At 48.8% G+C, this 16,034-nt stretch overlaps 2 protein-coding genes across 5 annotated transcripts in view; one reads left to right on the forward strand and one right to left on the reverse strand.

The window, feature by feature from the left end:
- RTN4 (reticulon 4) overlaps positions 1-1,911 on the forward strand; it is a 56,458-nt gene extending 54,547 nt beyond the window's left edge. For all 4 annotated transcript variants that reach the window (XM_040993461.1, XM_040993462.1, XM_040993463.1 and 1 more), the window contains 4 exons: positions 173-242; positions 446-492; positions 642-700; positions 935-1,911. In XM_040993461.1, coding sequence (XP_040849395.1) covers positions 173-242; positions 446-492; positions 642-700; positions 935-977 — 219 coding nt within the window. In that variant the 3' untranslated portion in view covers positions 978-1,911. The remainder of the gene's footprint in view (positions 1-172; positions 243-445; positions 493-641; positions 701-934) is intronic.
- A 1,389-nt stretch (positions 1,912-3,300) lies between these two features.
- Positions 3,301-16,034, reverse strand: part of EML6 (EMAP like 6) — a 253,275-nt gene continuing 240,541 nt past the window's right edge. The window contains exons 31-41 of the mRNA XM_040993458.1: positions 15,855-16,028; positions 12,894-13,102; positions 12,101-12,258; positions 11,498-11,612; positions 9,986-10,174; positions 8,702-8,874; positions 8,113-8,275; positions 6,527-6,630; positions 5,722-5,875; positions 5,256-5,356; positions 3,301-3,758 (exon numbers count right to left, since the gene is read on the reverse strand). Coding sequence (XP_040849392.1) covers positions 3,734-3,758; positions 5,256-5,356; positions 5,722-5,875; positions 6,527-6,630; positions 8,113-8,275; positions 8,702-8,874; positions 9,986-10,174; positions 11,498-11,612; positions 12,101-12,258; positions 12,894-13,102; positions 15,855-16,028 — 1,565 coding nt within the window. The 3' untranslated portion in view covers positions 3,301-3,733. The remainder of the gene's footprint in view (positions 3,759-5,255; positions 5,357-5,721; positions 5,876-6,526; positions 6,631-8,112; positions 8,276-8,701; positions 8,875-9,985; positions 10,175-11,497; positions 11,613-12,100; positions 12,259-12,893; positions 13,103-15,854; positions 16,029-16,034) is intronic.

Consider the following 16,034-nt stretch of genomic DNA (forward strand, 5'->3'; position numbering starts at 1 on the left):
TCTAATGATGGTTTAACTAGCATTTTGAAATTTGGAGTTGAGACTGCAAAGTGAAAATCTTGATGGCTTATGCTACTAGTAGGTTGATATTTAGATGGGATTCTTTCATTAGCTTAATGAAGAAGTTTTCCTTGAGTTTTATCTGTAATAGACTGCTATTGTTTTCTTACAGTTTGCAGTGTTGATGTGGGTATTTACCTATGTTGGTGCCTTGTTCAATGGGCTGACTCTTCTGATTTTGGGTAAGTCTGCAAAACTACTGCATTGGGAAATTGCAGGGAAATAGAAAACTTAAGAGATTATAGTGGAAAATTGAAGTTGGAGGCCATGGATCCATCCGTGAACACCCAGTTTACTGAGACAGCAAAAGGTGGCCTTAGCTGGTAGGGCACACGGCGATCCGGAAGGAGCTACCTGTACTAAGAGCGTGAATTTCCTCTTTCAGCTCTGATCTCACTCTTCAGTGTTCCTGTTATTTATGAGCGGCACCAGGTAATTTCTTAATTTGTGATTTCAGAATACAGTGCTCATTCTATGATGCAGCAGTACCAGTTTCACTAAGCCTTAAATTTAACTCATAAGAGAACTAATACCATTATAGGATTTTGTAAATCATTGTAACTCCTTTATACCTCTTTTAGGCGCAGATAGATCATTATCTGGGACTTGCAAATAAGAATGTTAAAGATGCTATGGCTAAGTAAGTATTTACAATCTGTATTATTATGTTTTAAACTCAGGACTAAGGTGTGCCAGATACTGAGATGGTAGCATTTTTACATTGTAGGCAGATATCAGAGCATGCTAAGTATTTTCTCTAAGACTTGGGTTCTACAGCCGCATTGTGGCAGAATTAGTGAAGGATGGCATTTTAAGGGACAGAAAGCAAAATACTTAAGGTGTTTACATTGATTCTTCACATTTTCATTTATAGAATTCAAGCAAAAATCCCTGGATTGAAGCGCAAAGCTGAGTGATGCACAAGAGCAGAGTTGATCTGGAAAGGGGCTCTTCATTTGATCACCTGGGGGAGGGTCAGGGAGGAATGAAACCTTGACGTTGCTGTGCAGTTTCACAGATCTTTATTTTTAGCAATGCACTGTATTGAGGAAAAATTACCTGTCTTGACTGCCCTGTGTTCATCATCTGAAGTATTGTAAGCTGCTATGTATGAATTTGAACCATAGTCATACTTGCTCCCTATGAGGCACTGGTAAGCAAAAATAAAGATCTGAGAAAGCTGTATATGACACTTGGTTACAGGTAGTCTTGCTGTATTTTGGGGAAGTTGATGAAAGGTGGAGCTGACAAAACTTTTCAGTTTGTGCGCTGTGTGTGGTCTGTGTAGATTGATGCAGGTTTTCTGAAATGAAATGTTTAGATGAGAACATATCACTAAAGGAAGAATAAAAAAGCTTGCCTTTATGATATGCTCTAGGTGTATTGTGAATTTTACTGTTATATTAATTGCCAATATAAGTAAATATAGATTATATATATCTATATATAGTGTTTCACAAAGCTTAGACCTTTACCTTGGAGCTGCCCCACAGTGCTTGATACTTCGGTCATTGGTTATACATGTGTAGTTCCAAAGCACATAAACTAGAAAAAAGAAAATATATTTCTAGGAGCACTACCATCCTTTTCCAACATGAAACAATGCCATACACATAGAACTCTGACATAAACTTCATTGCACAGACTTGCTGTAGTTACTTTCGTCACAAACTCTGAATCTGTGGACTGAACCTAATGCTTCCAAAAACCTTGTTTGCAAATATCAAACATTGTTATGCAAGAAACTATAAAATGGACTTATACCATTGTGGTTTAAGCTGTACTGAACTAAATCTGTGGAATGCATTGTGAACTGTAAAAGCAAAGTATCAATAAAGCTTATAGAATTGATGTGTTTTGTTTTACTGACATGCGCAGCAGTGGACTCGCCTTCAGCAGCTGGTGGGAACTTGTGCCGTGGTGCAGCTGTGTTGACTTTGAACACTTGGAAAACAAAGGACATGCTTACATAATCAAATTTATTTCACATACCAAAATGTTTCTGAAGTAGGCATTTTTATACATTACTAACAAAATAAACTCATGCACCAATATTTAGACAATACAGTACAGGTTTGTGAATATACACAAAATCATATATAAATGTTTACAAATAAATTAAGAATTTCTCTGGAGTCACACAGACACTAGTATCAGTTTTTTCAATGCAACATTGGATCAGTGTGAAAGGTTAGTAGTACAATATAGTTAGGCAGACATAATTATCACTCAAGCGTCACCAGGAACATGGTTACAGAAAACATTCAAAAATGCATAGGGACTACTATGGGCCCAACAACCTATTAGTGGATTAATGTAAGGCAGTAGTAAATGGTATATAAAAATAGCTTAATGACTCCTCTAATCCACTTAGAATGCTGAAGCACGTCTGTGGTGATATGCCACTCTATTATTTACTTGAAAATGCTTCGTTGTTTAGCCTTTTCTCTACACTAGAAAATGGCCAGGAACGCAAGATGCAGAATTTCAGTTTTCTGACTGGAAGGACCAGTTGGTGCCTGTGTGCAGAGCCACCAGTCCACTCCCCAACTGCTTCACTGAGCTGCAGCCACCCTGGGGCAGAGTGTCCCTGAAGGACGCCTTCTGATGAGTAGTGTCCAACTTGTACCTGTCGCAGCTGATTCTGAGGGACCCATACAAAGACTGTTGCATTGTGTTAACTGTCAACATCTCCAGCTTAAGGATTTGGTCTGCAAATTTTTACAACCTGGACTTGACCTTCATAGTTGTACCTGGAGCAAACCAATGGGGCCAAGTAAACCCCACTCTGGGGATTGTAAAACAGGGCAGTGCCACAGGCCACCTCATCAATTATTGTTTCAAGATTTAACAGGACAGATCAGCTCATCCCTCCTTTTTCTCCCGTCTATTTTGTAGGAGAGCTTTGTTTTGTTGGAATTCTATTTTGGATATTGTGGCTTTGGCACTAAACAATAAAAACCAATTCTGACCCCTCCAGAACTTAACTGCCATTTTTTCATTTAGGAAGCCCAGACATAAACACAGGAAGGACATGGTGACAGACTAGATGTATCTGCTAAGGGTCCTGGAGCCCTCCTCAGTTTTGAAATTGTAGCACCATATGTAAAAAAGATAATCTGTGGGAAGTGAGGCAGCAGCCCACACAACTGGAAACTTTCAAAGGCACTTAATGGATATCAAACTCAGCAAAGGAACATTAAAAAAGTAAGTTTCTCAACCTGTTTATACATGGCTCATTTGGCTTGGAAAGCTAGATGTGGAGAACAGAGGCTATCAAGATTTCGAATACACAGGTGCATCTACCTCAAGCTGTCTTCAACTTATGCGTAAAAATGAACATTCTGAAAGTATTTAGAAACATAATAGCAAAACATCTTTTGTAAAAATTCTGATGCAAATTAAAAGCTCCATCTTGGTTAGGGGAACTGAGGCTTTTCCATTTTGTCAGTGGGCTACATTGTCAGGATTTCTATGTCAGTGTAGTTACTGTGTGTCTCACTGAGTTTCAGGAACAGGCCAACAATCTGAACATTTTAGAACTTTACCTTCTGGCCATCACAGCTTGGGAGCAGTCGGCTTGTGCGTCCCTGCAGCATCGTAGGCAGGTCCCAGCAGCCGTAGCACGGCCTCTGCAGTGGCTGCGTGGGGGTGGTGGCGTTGGCAGCTGACATCACAGACATCGCCACACAAACACACTGAAAAGGTGAGACAAATGATCATTTTGCATGAACCAAGGACCCGAGACTCAAGCTTGGCGGATGGATCCAATGCTTCTGAGTTCAAAAAGCAAAGCAGGGGTCTTGCCACCAATTACAGGTACACTGCTCTTTCTTAAAGAAGTCTGCTGTATTGTGTTTGGTTTCACTCCTTTGCCAGCCGGAATAGCTGGCTTCCTGCCGTCTTTCCGGTGCCACTGAAAAGGTTTTACCGGCAGCACTTGAGTCAAAGAGCCCTTCTGAATGGTCACCTCAGTGCCAGGGACCACAGGGCATTCCCCAGCCTAAAAAGTCCCATGGGTGCTGTGATTTTGAAGTCCCCTCAAACCCTTTTATCATGAACACCTTGTGTCTCCTGTGCCGGGGGCGGGAGGGGACCGACTCCTGTCTCATTCCTAGCTTGCTCACAGTGTGTGGTGCAGTTCCCAGGGAGCTGCTGTCATTGCTCTTTGCAGGGCTGTAAGTGCCTGCCGCTGCTCCCAAGCAGGCTGCCAGGAGATACCCACAGTGCTTTTGAGTCCCAGTTTGATTGGCATTATGTACAAATGAATTTCCTACAGTCTTAACAATCCACTAAGAGTATCAGAATACACACATTTCCTTATGCCTCTTCAGAGTTGGGCTTGGCTAGCACAGAAACCGACATCCATATTCTGCAACAGCCTTTGGCTCCTTCAGATGTGGAGCAGCGGAGACGGTCTCCCCATGAAGCATCGCCCTGGTCGAGGGGCACGCAGGACAAAGCTACTTCCTTGGAGGTGCTCCAGGGGTGGAGGTGCTCCAGGGGTGGAGGTGCTCCAGGGATGGAGGTGCTCCAGGGGTGGGGCCCCCTGGGGAGCGGGCTGCAGGCGTCCTAGTCCTGGCCCTCTCAGTCACTCCTTAGGCACAACGTGCCTATTTCAAGGTGGAAAGCTGTCAGTGCGGAGCTAACCAGCTAGCTGGAGTTCCCTTTGTGCTGTTAACTAGAATTGGGCCTGAACACATCGCCTCATCTGATCTCAAGTGAAACTGGGCTAACTCATCCTGCTTGTTAGATCAGAGCCAGGTTAACATGGAGGTTCAGTAATCTGTCTCAGCAGTGGTATTATTAATTGTGCTTCTTAACACTGGTGATCAACTGGGAGAGCTTAAAGGACACAATCCTCGCCTGAGCTCCGTCAAGTCAGGCATGGCAGGTCTCTCTTGCTCCGAGTGGCTGTCACATGCTTTTGGCTTCCTAACCATCCCAGGACAACTCTACGAGGACACAAGCCCATTACAATTGGACTGTGTATGTCACAGCTGGGATATTCAGGGACTGAGTACGTCACACACAGTAAGTCCCTAAGTCCCTTCCCCATTTAAGAGTCAGTATTCTCGTTAGCATTCTGCACCACACCATAGGGAGAGGCTGACCCTCAGGCCAAGGGGGGAGGGAAGAGAGGGAAGGAAGAAGGTCGGAGCAGGGGAATCAGAAGTGCCTTCATCAGGTCGTACCTGCAGTCGTCGCCTCCTGTGCTGATGACATACTTGTCGTCGTAAGAGAAACGGATGTTTGTCACGTGAGCTGAATGGCCGAAGTAACGCTTGTGTTTGGCCTGTGAGCAGAAGTGAATGCGATCAGAGGCCTTGTCCCCCTACTCAATTTTGATCTTGTCCGGCCCCAGCCGCCCTTGCCCGAGACCTCCCTTCAACTAAAATTCCCATTTGATGTGAACACCTCAGCTTGCCCCTCTTTTGCTAAGCTCATTTTCACCCAGCCTCCAGCCACACTGTCCTCCCTCTAAGCTGCTCCCTTTTCCCAGTTCCTAGGGCCACTCCTCCAGGGGAGATGGAGAGGTTCAACACTGGCAAATTTCTACAGGCTTGGGACAAGATGCCTGCCATGCAGAGCCGTCCACACGTGGCCATGCCTCTGGCAGACTCAGGAGGTACAGGGACCTTAACTCAGAGGAAAACTCACAAATTTTTCTGTGCATGGAAAATCAAAGAGCTTCACTAGCCCAAAATCATCTCCTGTGACGATGTTCAGGCCAGCGTGGGTCACACATGCGCAGTTGACATCAGCCTTGTCTGCATTCCGAGGCCAGATTCCAAGGACTTCATCTCCCAGAATGCTATCCCCACGGGAAGAGGTGTTGGAAGGAAGACAAGGGACGAAAGTTTGCTGGGATCCACCACCCCTTCCCAAGGATACCAGACCCAATTCAGTAGGGATGTGGGGCTGCCCTGGCTTGGTACGGAAGTGCCTTTCTCCTCTGTATGCATGACCAGTTGTGTTCCACCCCCTCCCCACCTCCACCGCGCCACTGTGCCTCAGTGCCTTATACCCTAGGAAGAAAGTTAGCTCCACCTCGGGACATGGGAAGCTCCTTTCCCTTGAGTTGGCCAGGCATTCTGATCCCCTGTTCAGCAGTTCTCTCTCTCATTCCCTCTCCCTTGTGACATGAGGCCTGCCTGTGCATCTGAGCTTGGCCAAGAGGCAGGAGATGCTTTCCCTTCGCACTTGTTGGATATGGTTAGGAGTATGTAGGTCTCGTGCAGGACACACCAAAAAGAGGACTTTGCACTTCTAAAATTCAGATCCAATCAAATCCAGTAGGCTAGATGCATACAAAAAACCTCCTAGTTCACACCCTCGCCACCCCCAAGCTCCATACTGGAGCTACCTCAGATTCTAGCCACGCTTGGTCTAGCCACACTTGGGGGTAAGCCTACAGTAAGAGACCCCCTTGTGACTTTTGCCTCAAGATATGTTCTCTAGTCACCTTGTCCAGGAGGCCCAGGTGATCTTCTCAATGACCATGGCTTCCGTTACCTGCTTCCCTAGGGGGACTTCATGCACCTGCCGCTTATAGGCTCCTGTGGACACCTGCAAGGGGAAGGGAACACACATCAGCAGTTTCCTTTCACAGCTGCACTGACTGTGCCCGGTGTCCTGTCCTCTAGAACATGGGCCTAGTGTTCTCCAAGCTCAAGCTCAGCTCCAGGCTGCCAAGCCTGTGGGCAACTCAGGGCAAAATTCACAGAATGGGACTTTTTTTCAGCTTCGTTATTTTCCAAAGCCCTAATGCACTGGTTCTACAAGTGTGGTTCCCTGACTAGCAATATCAGCAGCCTCTGAAAATTGTTGAGAAATGCACTTTGTGGGGCCCAGAACTACTGTGTTGGAAACTTGGGAAGGTGTTACTTGGAGATGGCTCCAGGTGACTGGATTGCAAGGATCCTGTTCTCAGGGCAGCCAGAACCTTAAGTAAGGAGGCGAGCCAAGGATGCTCGTGGAAGGCAGCTCAGGAGTTTTTGAGGGCAGATGGGCCCCTTTGTCCACTGTCCAAACTTGGCCTCCATCTGCAGCCCTGCTGCCTGCAGCACTCCCACCTCAGCCACTCCAGCTCTCTTCCTGTCCACACCAGGAGCATTTTCATGTAGGTGCCTGGAACAGTGTCACTGCGCCTCTGCTTGCTCACTCCGATACATCCCACAGGTGGCTAAAATCATCACTTGCCGGGACAGGAAGTGAATCTGAGTTCAGCACCTGCTGCGGTGCTCCCCGGCACATTCCCCTGGCCATCTTACACACCGTCACAATTGAAAATATGTATTTCATACTTGCCATCACCATCCGAGAACCCTCAGGGGACGGAGACCAGGGCCATGGGATGGCATCTGCCACAGTCAATATCTGGTGAGTGAATGCATCCTCTCTTCTTCCATGGTGGCCGTCCTACCCCAGGCTCACTCACAAATGCAGTGTCTGCCAAGTGCTGGATACATTCTGTCAGATACACCAGTGGGACCTCCCCCCACTGCTCGGTTCCCATGGGGTCCTATGACCCCGTGGGGTCCTATGACCTGCTCTAGCTGTCTGGAGTGCAAGTCCCACGTGCCCCTGGGGTCAGGCTCCACAGTGAGAAGCACCCCAGGCTTCAGTACAGCCCCAGAGCTGGGTCTAGGACAGCTCTGAAGGCAGGAGAGGGGAGCACTGCAGACGACCAGGGCTTATGACTTCCACTTTTCTTACTGCAGAACAAAGCTTTGCCATTTGAATACTTCTCAACTGTTTTAAATCCTCTAAGCTTGTCTGGGCTGATTCTAGAAAAAAGTGCACCCAACAGCATAGTTGTGGGGAGGTCAGTCATGGCTAGTCAAGATGAAAGATGCTTTGGCACAGGGGTCTCATGCCCAAAGCTTGTGTTTCAACATTTATAAAAGAGGCGGCGCAGTAATAGTGCTTAAAGACATTCTGTAAAGAGTAAGTGGGCACACAGCCTGGCATCAAACAGGCAATTAAGAGACACTACTGTTGGTGTGGCTCTCGTTGCTTGACCCAGACAGAAATAAACCCGCAGCCTACCTGAATGTATTTGCTGTCAGCAGAAAAATCCAGCTGAATGACGAAGCTGGGAATATCTTTGCAGTAACCAATGCGGTTCAGACTTGTGCCCTGAGTGAGGTCGTAGAAGTCAACCGCATGCTCAGATGACCCAACGGCTAAGAATCGGTTGTCTGGGCTGATTCTAGAAAAAAGTGCACCCAACAGCATAGTTGTGGGGAGGTCAGTCATGGCTAGTCAAGGTGAAAGATGCTTTGGCACAGGGGTCTCATGCCCAAAGACAATGTGTCTGCCTTCTGGCGCCCGGGTGCTCAGCTCCTCCCGATGCTCAGTGGAACTCAGCACCTTTCTTTGGATCACATCCCAAGCAAGTAAAGACACACGTGCAATGGTTTGCAAAGTGACTTTCTGTCAGATCCATTTCATCTGTTACAGAAACTCACCAAGGCACATCTGAGAATGAATGGGTAAGAATGTATCTTTTCCTAATTAACTTGTTGAAAACAACTCCCTCCCTATTCCCCCGACCCTTCTGGATCGGACACTGGTGACAGGGAGGCACGCTCACCTTTCTCCTCCCTCCCTCCCAGCCCCCCTGCTGCCGACATACCTGATATCTTGGATGGCAGATTTCCGGTCTCTCTTTTTCCCCCAAACCTTCAAGCTATTCACCAACAAGATGACAAACTCTCCATTCTTCATGCCAATGGCCACCATCTCGCCATCAGGGCTGTAGGCTGCACACCTGGCAGCATGGCCCAAGTTCACCTTGTTGAGCAGCTTCTATATGGATTCAAAGCGACAGCACCTGAGCCCTCGGCCCTCTGCACTTGACTTAAGAGAAAACCCTACACCAGGCCACATTACCAGGCTGCCTCCACTTCCACGAGAGGCAACCACCTCTCTTACTTGCCAATGAAAATGTCCTGGAGTATTGGTGGTGGGCAGCATGTTTAAGGTTAGGGCTTGCCAAACATTTTCCGTACATTTTTAGGTAGTAAATATCCTAGCCTTCCCCAGGCCCTGTGGTCTCTGTCCCAACAGCTCATCTCTGGCCCTGAGCTGTAAAGCAACTGTAGACAACACGGAAACAGTAGGTGTGGCTTCCTTTGCTGAAGCAGGCAGGCCAGATTTGGCCCTCCAGCTGTAGAGCGCTGAACCCCTGCCTAGAGGAAGAGTTTACTAGTTCCAAACCGGAATCCCAACTGTGACTGACTTCTCAGTTTTCCCAAGTTGGAGGAAGCAATATTAACATGGCTCCTACAAGAGTAGAGGAAGCCTTAATGGTGCAGCACACAAGGATATGGTCTACAGTAGGTATGCAATAAATGAGAGTATGGCTAACAAATACTGTAGCATTAGCAACCACCTTAGGAGCATAACCACACAGAGGCTTTTCTATCCCTAGACCCTTATACTAAAATTATGAAACATTGAATAGTAATTAACACAAAGGCTTTTATTTATTAGAACTTAAGCACTATCTTCCCCAACAGACTACTCTGCTCTATTATTGTACATAAATGTGTGTGTGTGTGTATATATATATATATTTAATCCTAGATTAACTTTACATATTGTTTTCCCAAAGTCTAGAAGAAACCCGGTTGACAATTTTCATAAGCACACATTAACCCAAGTGAGAACACTGGATAGTTAAAGTGATTTTCAGTCTTCTCTTCCAGGAAAGAAATGATTTATCTTTTTTAAAGTTTTCTGTGGGTTCTTTCCTAACAAGAAGATAATCATTTTTTTATGATTCCTGTACTGTATTATGTATTAATGCAAATGTACTAAAAGAAATGCTGAGCGGGCAGCGAGGGGCCTTGGGTTAGCTGGCACTCACGCGTGCTGCTCACCTGCAGGCCTGCCACCCAGCACAGGGGTCCCTCACCTTGTCAGCTAGGTCCCAGATGCGGGCTGTGCTGTCGTTGCTGGCTGAGATGAAGATGTCCTTGGAGGGGTGTGTAGCCAGACCCCAGATCTCCCCTGGCATGTGCCCGTCGATCAGGATGTTAGAAGCAGCATTTTTTTCACCAACTTCAATTATTTCTCCATCTTTGGTGCCCACTAAAATTTTGCCCTGTTGCAATGAAGCCATTATTGGAAAAACGGCAGCTACTACATCAGACACCTGCAGTAAGTAGTCAAATTCACAATGGTGGCCACCAGAGGCAATGGGGAATTTGATGGGGTTTCCATTTGGCAAGATGAGATGTTGTATGGCTGGGGGCACAGTGTGAATGACATCACTGTATTTAATGCCCCTGAAATTAACAGCTGCAAATGGCTCCAGGGCATTGTGCACGGATGTTTGGCCTAGTGGTCAGGCCACTGGGTGAGACACCTACAGTCCCCTGCCAGACCACCTGGGGTTCAGACCTGGTTCCTGTCTGTGCAGCCCCTGGGGCAGCAGCTGATGGCCCAGCTGGGTGCCTACCACCCATGCATAAGAGCTGGGTTGAGTTCCCAGCTCTGAGCCCCCGCCGTTGTGAGTATCTGGGGAGCATGCCGAAGGGTAAGCCCTCTACCTCTCAACAAAATAAAATTTTGTGAAAATGGTTAAAGGAGGGCCAGGTGGTGTGGCCTAGTGGCTAAAGTCCTCGCCTTGAATGCGCCGGATTCCATATGGGCGCCGGTTCTAATCCCAGCAGCTCCACTTCCCATCCAGCTCCCTGCTTGTGGCCTGGGAAAGCAGTTGAGGACAGCCCAAAGCTTTGGGACTCTGCACCTGTGTGGAGAGTCGGGAGACCCGGAAGAGGTTCCTGGATCCTGGCTTCGGATCGGCATAGCATTGGCCATTGCGCTCACTTGAGGAGTGAATCATCAGACGGAAGATCTTCCTCTCTGTCTCTCCTCTTCTCTGTATATCTGACTTTCCAATAAATAAATAAATCTTTTAAAAAATGGCTAAAGGATTAAATCTCAGATTACATATACATTTGACACAACTTCTTAAAGTAGTTTAAAGACAACTCCATTGGGGATGGCTTGGGCAAGCGTCTCTGCTACATTTGGAGTTAAAGCAGCTGAGAGAAGACATGTTCTTAATAAATCTGTCCCTCCTTCAATTGTTTACTTCTCCTCTTCCTCAGTCTTCTCTCCCTTAACTACTTCTGACGAGATCTTGAACCCAAGGCTGTCACCCAGCCCCTGCTGGAACATTCCAGCAACTGGCAACTCACTTCAGGGCAGTGAACTGCTACTCTCAACTCAAAACCTTTTAGAACTTCTCCCACTGCAGGCAGGTCCCTCTAATTCTACTCAGCTCTGGCCACGTGTAACTCACACTCCGGAGGCTGGCTGTGATGGCAGAACAAGCCTCCCAGGGAAGCTTCTGGCTGGGCAGGTCCCCCCGGCAGGTTCACTCTCAGCATGGCCCCACCCCGGCATCGCTCCTGCTCACTTTGCCACGGCACACGGAGCGCACACACTCCACCAGCTGCCCCGTCTCCAGTTGGAAGGCCCGGCATCGCTTCATCTCCTGGTCCCACAGCTTCACGGCGCCTCCTTCCTTGGTTCTATAAGAAATTGGGAGATACAACACGGACTGTTGCCCTCAGCCCTCCTCACAACCCTCCCTCCCTCCCTCCCTCCCGTGCATCAGGATAATAGACCACAGGCTGGATGGAGCCCCTTGTGTGGCACCATTTTTAGCTCTGCTGCCTCAACATTCTCTGCTAAAATTACAGATCTCCTTAAGTGCCTTCCAAGGTAACCATCTTGAGAGCAAAGAGAATGGGGAAGATGAGCTTATCTGTATTTGATTAGAGTTCCTGGTCACGTCTTTCCCAGCCCCAGGGCAAATGTTCCCTCCTCTTCAGACCTCCTCCCTGCCCCCAGAGAGCTGCTGAGGGGACCAGGAGAGGAACGACCATCTCCTTGGCTCATTCCAGAACAGCCCTGGGTGGTGGCCCACATGCAGCCACCTGGGCTCTCTTAGGACCTCACACAGGAAGACATGGAGCCAGGTGAGTAGCAAGTCTGTCCCAGAGGGGTTGCCACTTACGGCCGTTCCTTCCCACCGGTCACGATGAGCCCGTCCCGCAGGGTGGTGTACATGGTGAACACCGGGCCCGTGTGCGCCTTGGCCACCAGCCGGATCAGGAAGTGGTCTTTCCACACGTACACGTCTCCGTTGATGGCACCCGTGAAAGTGAGGTTGTTCTGTAGGCACAGGGACATCTTCCATGCTAGGAGCACCCCAACGAAGGTCCCTGCCACCACCCCTCTTTACTGAACCCCAGCTGTTGAGGTAGTGTCTGCGAGGGCCATGGCATAGTGACCCAGACTACAGGGAAGGGACAGAATGGTAGAGGAAGTGCAGAGCGCGTGGGCCTTGTCCTTCTCAATGCAGCCTGCTCTGCCTTCACCAGAACCCAGTCCCCCAGCTATGTGCATGTGAGCTGGCCTTGCTGGAACCAACCCACGGAGGGGACACATCCACAGCCAAATAGCCCTCCCAGGGCCCGCATGGGTGGGCAGAGAGTGTTTTGCACAGCCACAAAAGTGTGGCAATGGGGGTCTGCATGGAGCAGAGGAACTGGAAGGGAAAGGCTCTCTCGACTGTGGAACCCCAGGTATGGTGGGGGCAAGACGGGGCTGCCTTTGCAATCCCTCACCCCCGCGCTGGGGTAGGTGTCCTTTCTTTCCCTACTAAACGCTTTCCCTACTAATCAGAAAGGGAATCAGCAGCCTCCTCCCCTCATGGACCATGGAAGGGAAAAATTTTTACGGGCATCTCCTTGGCCAAGGTCCTGCTCCCCCAGGTGCAAGGTTTTGGGGTCCTTGTGGGAACTCACAGCACCGAAGGCCACGGAGAGCATCGTCTGCATCTTGGCTGCCTCCACGGACCCGATGACCCCTTTCTTATAAAGGAGTGCGCTGCCTGCCAGGGTCCAAAACTTCATGTGTTTGACCCCAACGGACACAAACTGTGTGTCTGAATCAGGGCGAAATTCCACCACGAATATGCGCTCCAGGTGGCCCCCTCGGCTGGCAACCTTGGTACCTGTGTTGGGGACAGCATCTGGTAAAGACCAGCTCGCTCTCCCTCCCTGGCCTCACCACCACACTTCCTTTTCACACCGGGCCATCTTCACTGCATCGAGGGGGACAGGGTGCTGTGAAATGTCCAGAATAGCAGGTGCTGCCAACATCAGCAGGTGTGCAAGGAGAAGAGAATGACCTATGACTTTTTTTTTTTCAGTTGGTAAAGATTTTACAAACTGTTACAAATCCTGAGAATGGTGTCTGACATGGTGAGTGCTCCAAGAGCACTATGGTTTTCGTCATGCCATCACACCTCAGCTCACCTCCTCCTTGTACTTCTCGGCTTCTGGTCTTGGAACCTGTATTTGAAGCCCATCTTTCTCTCATTCCATTTTTAAATACATTTTTTAAATTTTCATCTTCTGCTTTTAAAAAGAAAATACTCAATCTTTGAGTTCTAATCTCTTATTATTTTTCCTCCTTTCAGTATCCCTTCTAGCCCCCTTTCTCACAATTATACATCCGCTTTTCTTTTTCTTTTGATGTGCATCTGGCAGAGTGCAGGTGGCTTTCCCAGGAAGCAGGATCTGCACTGGCTCCTCAGACGTTCCCTGAAGGTATCCTTCTCTGGCAGAGCCCGCCTCTCCCTGCACATGAGCCTGTACCTATCCCACCACCCATGGTTTCCAAGGACACCACAGCCCAGGATAGAACATCTGCGATGCTTCCAAGAGCCAAAGAATTAACTCTACAAAAAATTGCCAATTGCATGAAAAAGGCAAACCTCCGCATGTAGCAGAGAAAGCATTTAAACAAGCAAGTGATAAAAGCAGCAACACCAACAGGACAGGGCCAGATCTCTCAACAGTCAAGGCAGAAACACAGAGAAATGCTGAGCTGAGTGTTTTGCCTAAACCACTGTCCATCCTCTCCTTGTTTTTGAATTTCCTGGACACCCTGGACCCTCTCTGCATAGGATTCTAGTCTGTTCAGGGAACACGACACAGACACCTGTCCAGGACTTGACATAATGCATTTTATAAGTTCAACCGAATTCCAGTTGATTTGGTTTATTCCTATCTACACACACACAATCAGTTCCAAAATGACCCCCTTTCCAGTGAGAAGGAGTAACAAGCTCTTTGGTGATAACCAAAACCATCTCGACCTGAACACACACACAGATTATTTTTTTGTGGGCAGGACTTGTTAGCAAAGGAGAGCCACACTAGAGAAATAAACAAGAAGAGATGACAAGTCCACGGCCGATCTGGACGAACCGATGGCAAGTGAAAGGCTGTCAGTTATTGTCGCTGACCCTACTGCCCAGCCAGGTCCAAAACAAACAAACAAGCATGAGAGACTGTGACCCAAGCACAAGCTTCTCTTCTCTCCAAGTGCTTACTTAAAGTCCCAGATCCTGCAGTCCTCCCTGCGGAGCTGTGAAGGGCCCAGGCAAGCAGAGCCTGTGCCAAGGCAGGGCCACATGGAGGAAGAGAGCAGATGGAAAGTGAACTTAGGCTGTGTCTGACCCCGGTGACCACTTTCTGTCAAGGATCTAGTGCCAGAAGGCCTTGCCCAAGGAGGTGAGGCCTCCCCGTGGAAGGACTTCACTGGCACTTGGCAGCTGGAAGGCGCTGGGCTGGGTGGGACAGGGCTCTCAAGCCCCCAGCCCTCACTGCCCCTCTCCCCTGAGAGCAATGGTGCATCCCCCAGATACCGATTGGGGGGGACCGTTGGAGCACACACACTCAAGAACAAGGAGGGAGGAAATGAAGTGTCCCAGGAATACTAAGGCCTCGCCTGCGCCCCAGGGGCTCTGCTGAGTGCGGCCTGGAGCCTTCGAGTTCCTTTCCACAGGCTCCTCTCCTGGGGCCTTCTTGCCTACCCCGCCCCAGGAGCCACAGAGAGAATGGGGCAGCTGGAGCCCCACACCGGGGGCATGGCACATTTCCGCTTGCCTGGCTCAGTGTGCCCCAGATATCAACTTCCTGGCTGCGGGCAGACCTCATTAACGTCTTCCCTAATTGGATCTGTTTCTGTCAGAGCAGTGCCCGACCTGAGAAATCCCTCAGAAAACTGCACATCTATAATTTGAAGAGGTCCACCAATGTAGTAGCAGCTGGGATGTGTGTGTAGGGAGCTGTGTGGGCATACATGTGTGGGGGGTGGTTTGGTGGGTTTAGGTAAGTAGAGGGTATGTGTGTAAAAATGTGTGTGTGTGTGTGTGTGTGTGTGTGTGTGTGTGTGTGTGTGCGCGCACGCGCGCGCGCTGGGGAGGACAAAATGAAATCCTGCTGTATCAAATTTAACCCTCAATTGTGAGATGAATCACCATGTCTAAAAAATTAAAAAAGAAAAAAGAATAAAAATCAAGATTTGTTTCAAACTCCTATGGCCAAACATTTTCCCTGTTCTTATCACAAAGCAACCAAAGTGATGGCTGTGACAGAAGCCGAGGAGTCCCAAAAAGGTTTCCAAGGACAAGGAAGTTGGGGTAGGACGGTGGGGAGTTAGAAACAGGGAGGATGCAGCCTTTGTTAGCAAAGATATGGCTGCCGACATCCAGGTCCTTCCACCATGATGGGGTGCAGGCTCCCTGGCCATGGGGCTGGGGGCACAGCGGCACCTGACAGTGTGGCTCCTCCAGGCTCGTTTCTGCTCGCCCAGCAGCAGCTCTTCTGGCGGGTCTGGAAGCAAGGCCAGCAGGGCTTGGAGTCCGGCTACAGTACCGCACAAGCCCTGTGGAGGGTCGGCTGGGCTGCACGTACCTTCCTGCCACCGCCAGACCGTGATGGTGTGCTCAGGGTCCACTCCCACCGACACCAGCAGCTTTCCGGTGGCGCTGAAGTTGACATAATTCACCCCTTTTGAGTGGAGGCACCGCAGCATGGAGAGGGTGTGTTTGGTCATGGCGTCCCAGACGTGGATTGATGGGGTGGTCCCTGAGT

Source organism: Ochotona curzoniae, unplaced genomic scaffold, assembly GCF_017591425.1.
Source record: "Ochotona curzoniae isolate NIBS_2020 unplaced genomic scaffold, NIBS_Ocur_1.0 contig_883, whole genome shotgun sequence".
NCBI lineage: Eukaryota > Metazoa > Chordata > Mammalia > Lagomorpha > Ochotonidae > Ochotona > Ochotona curzoniae.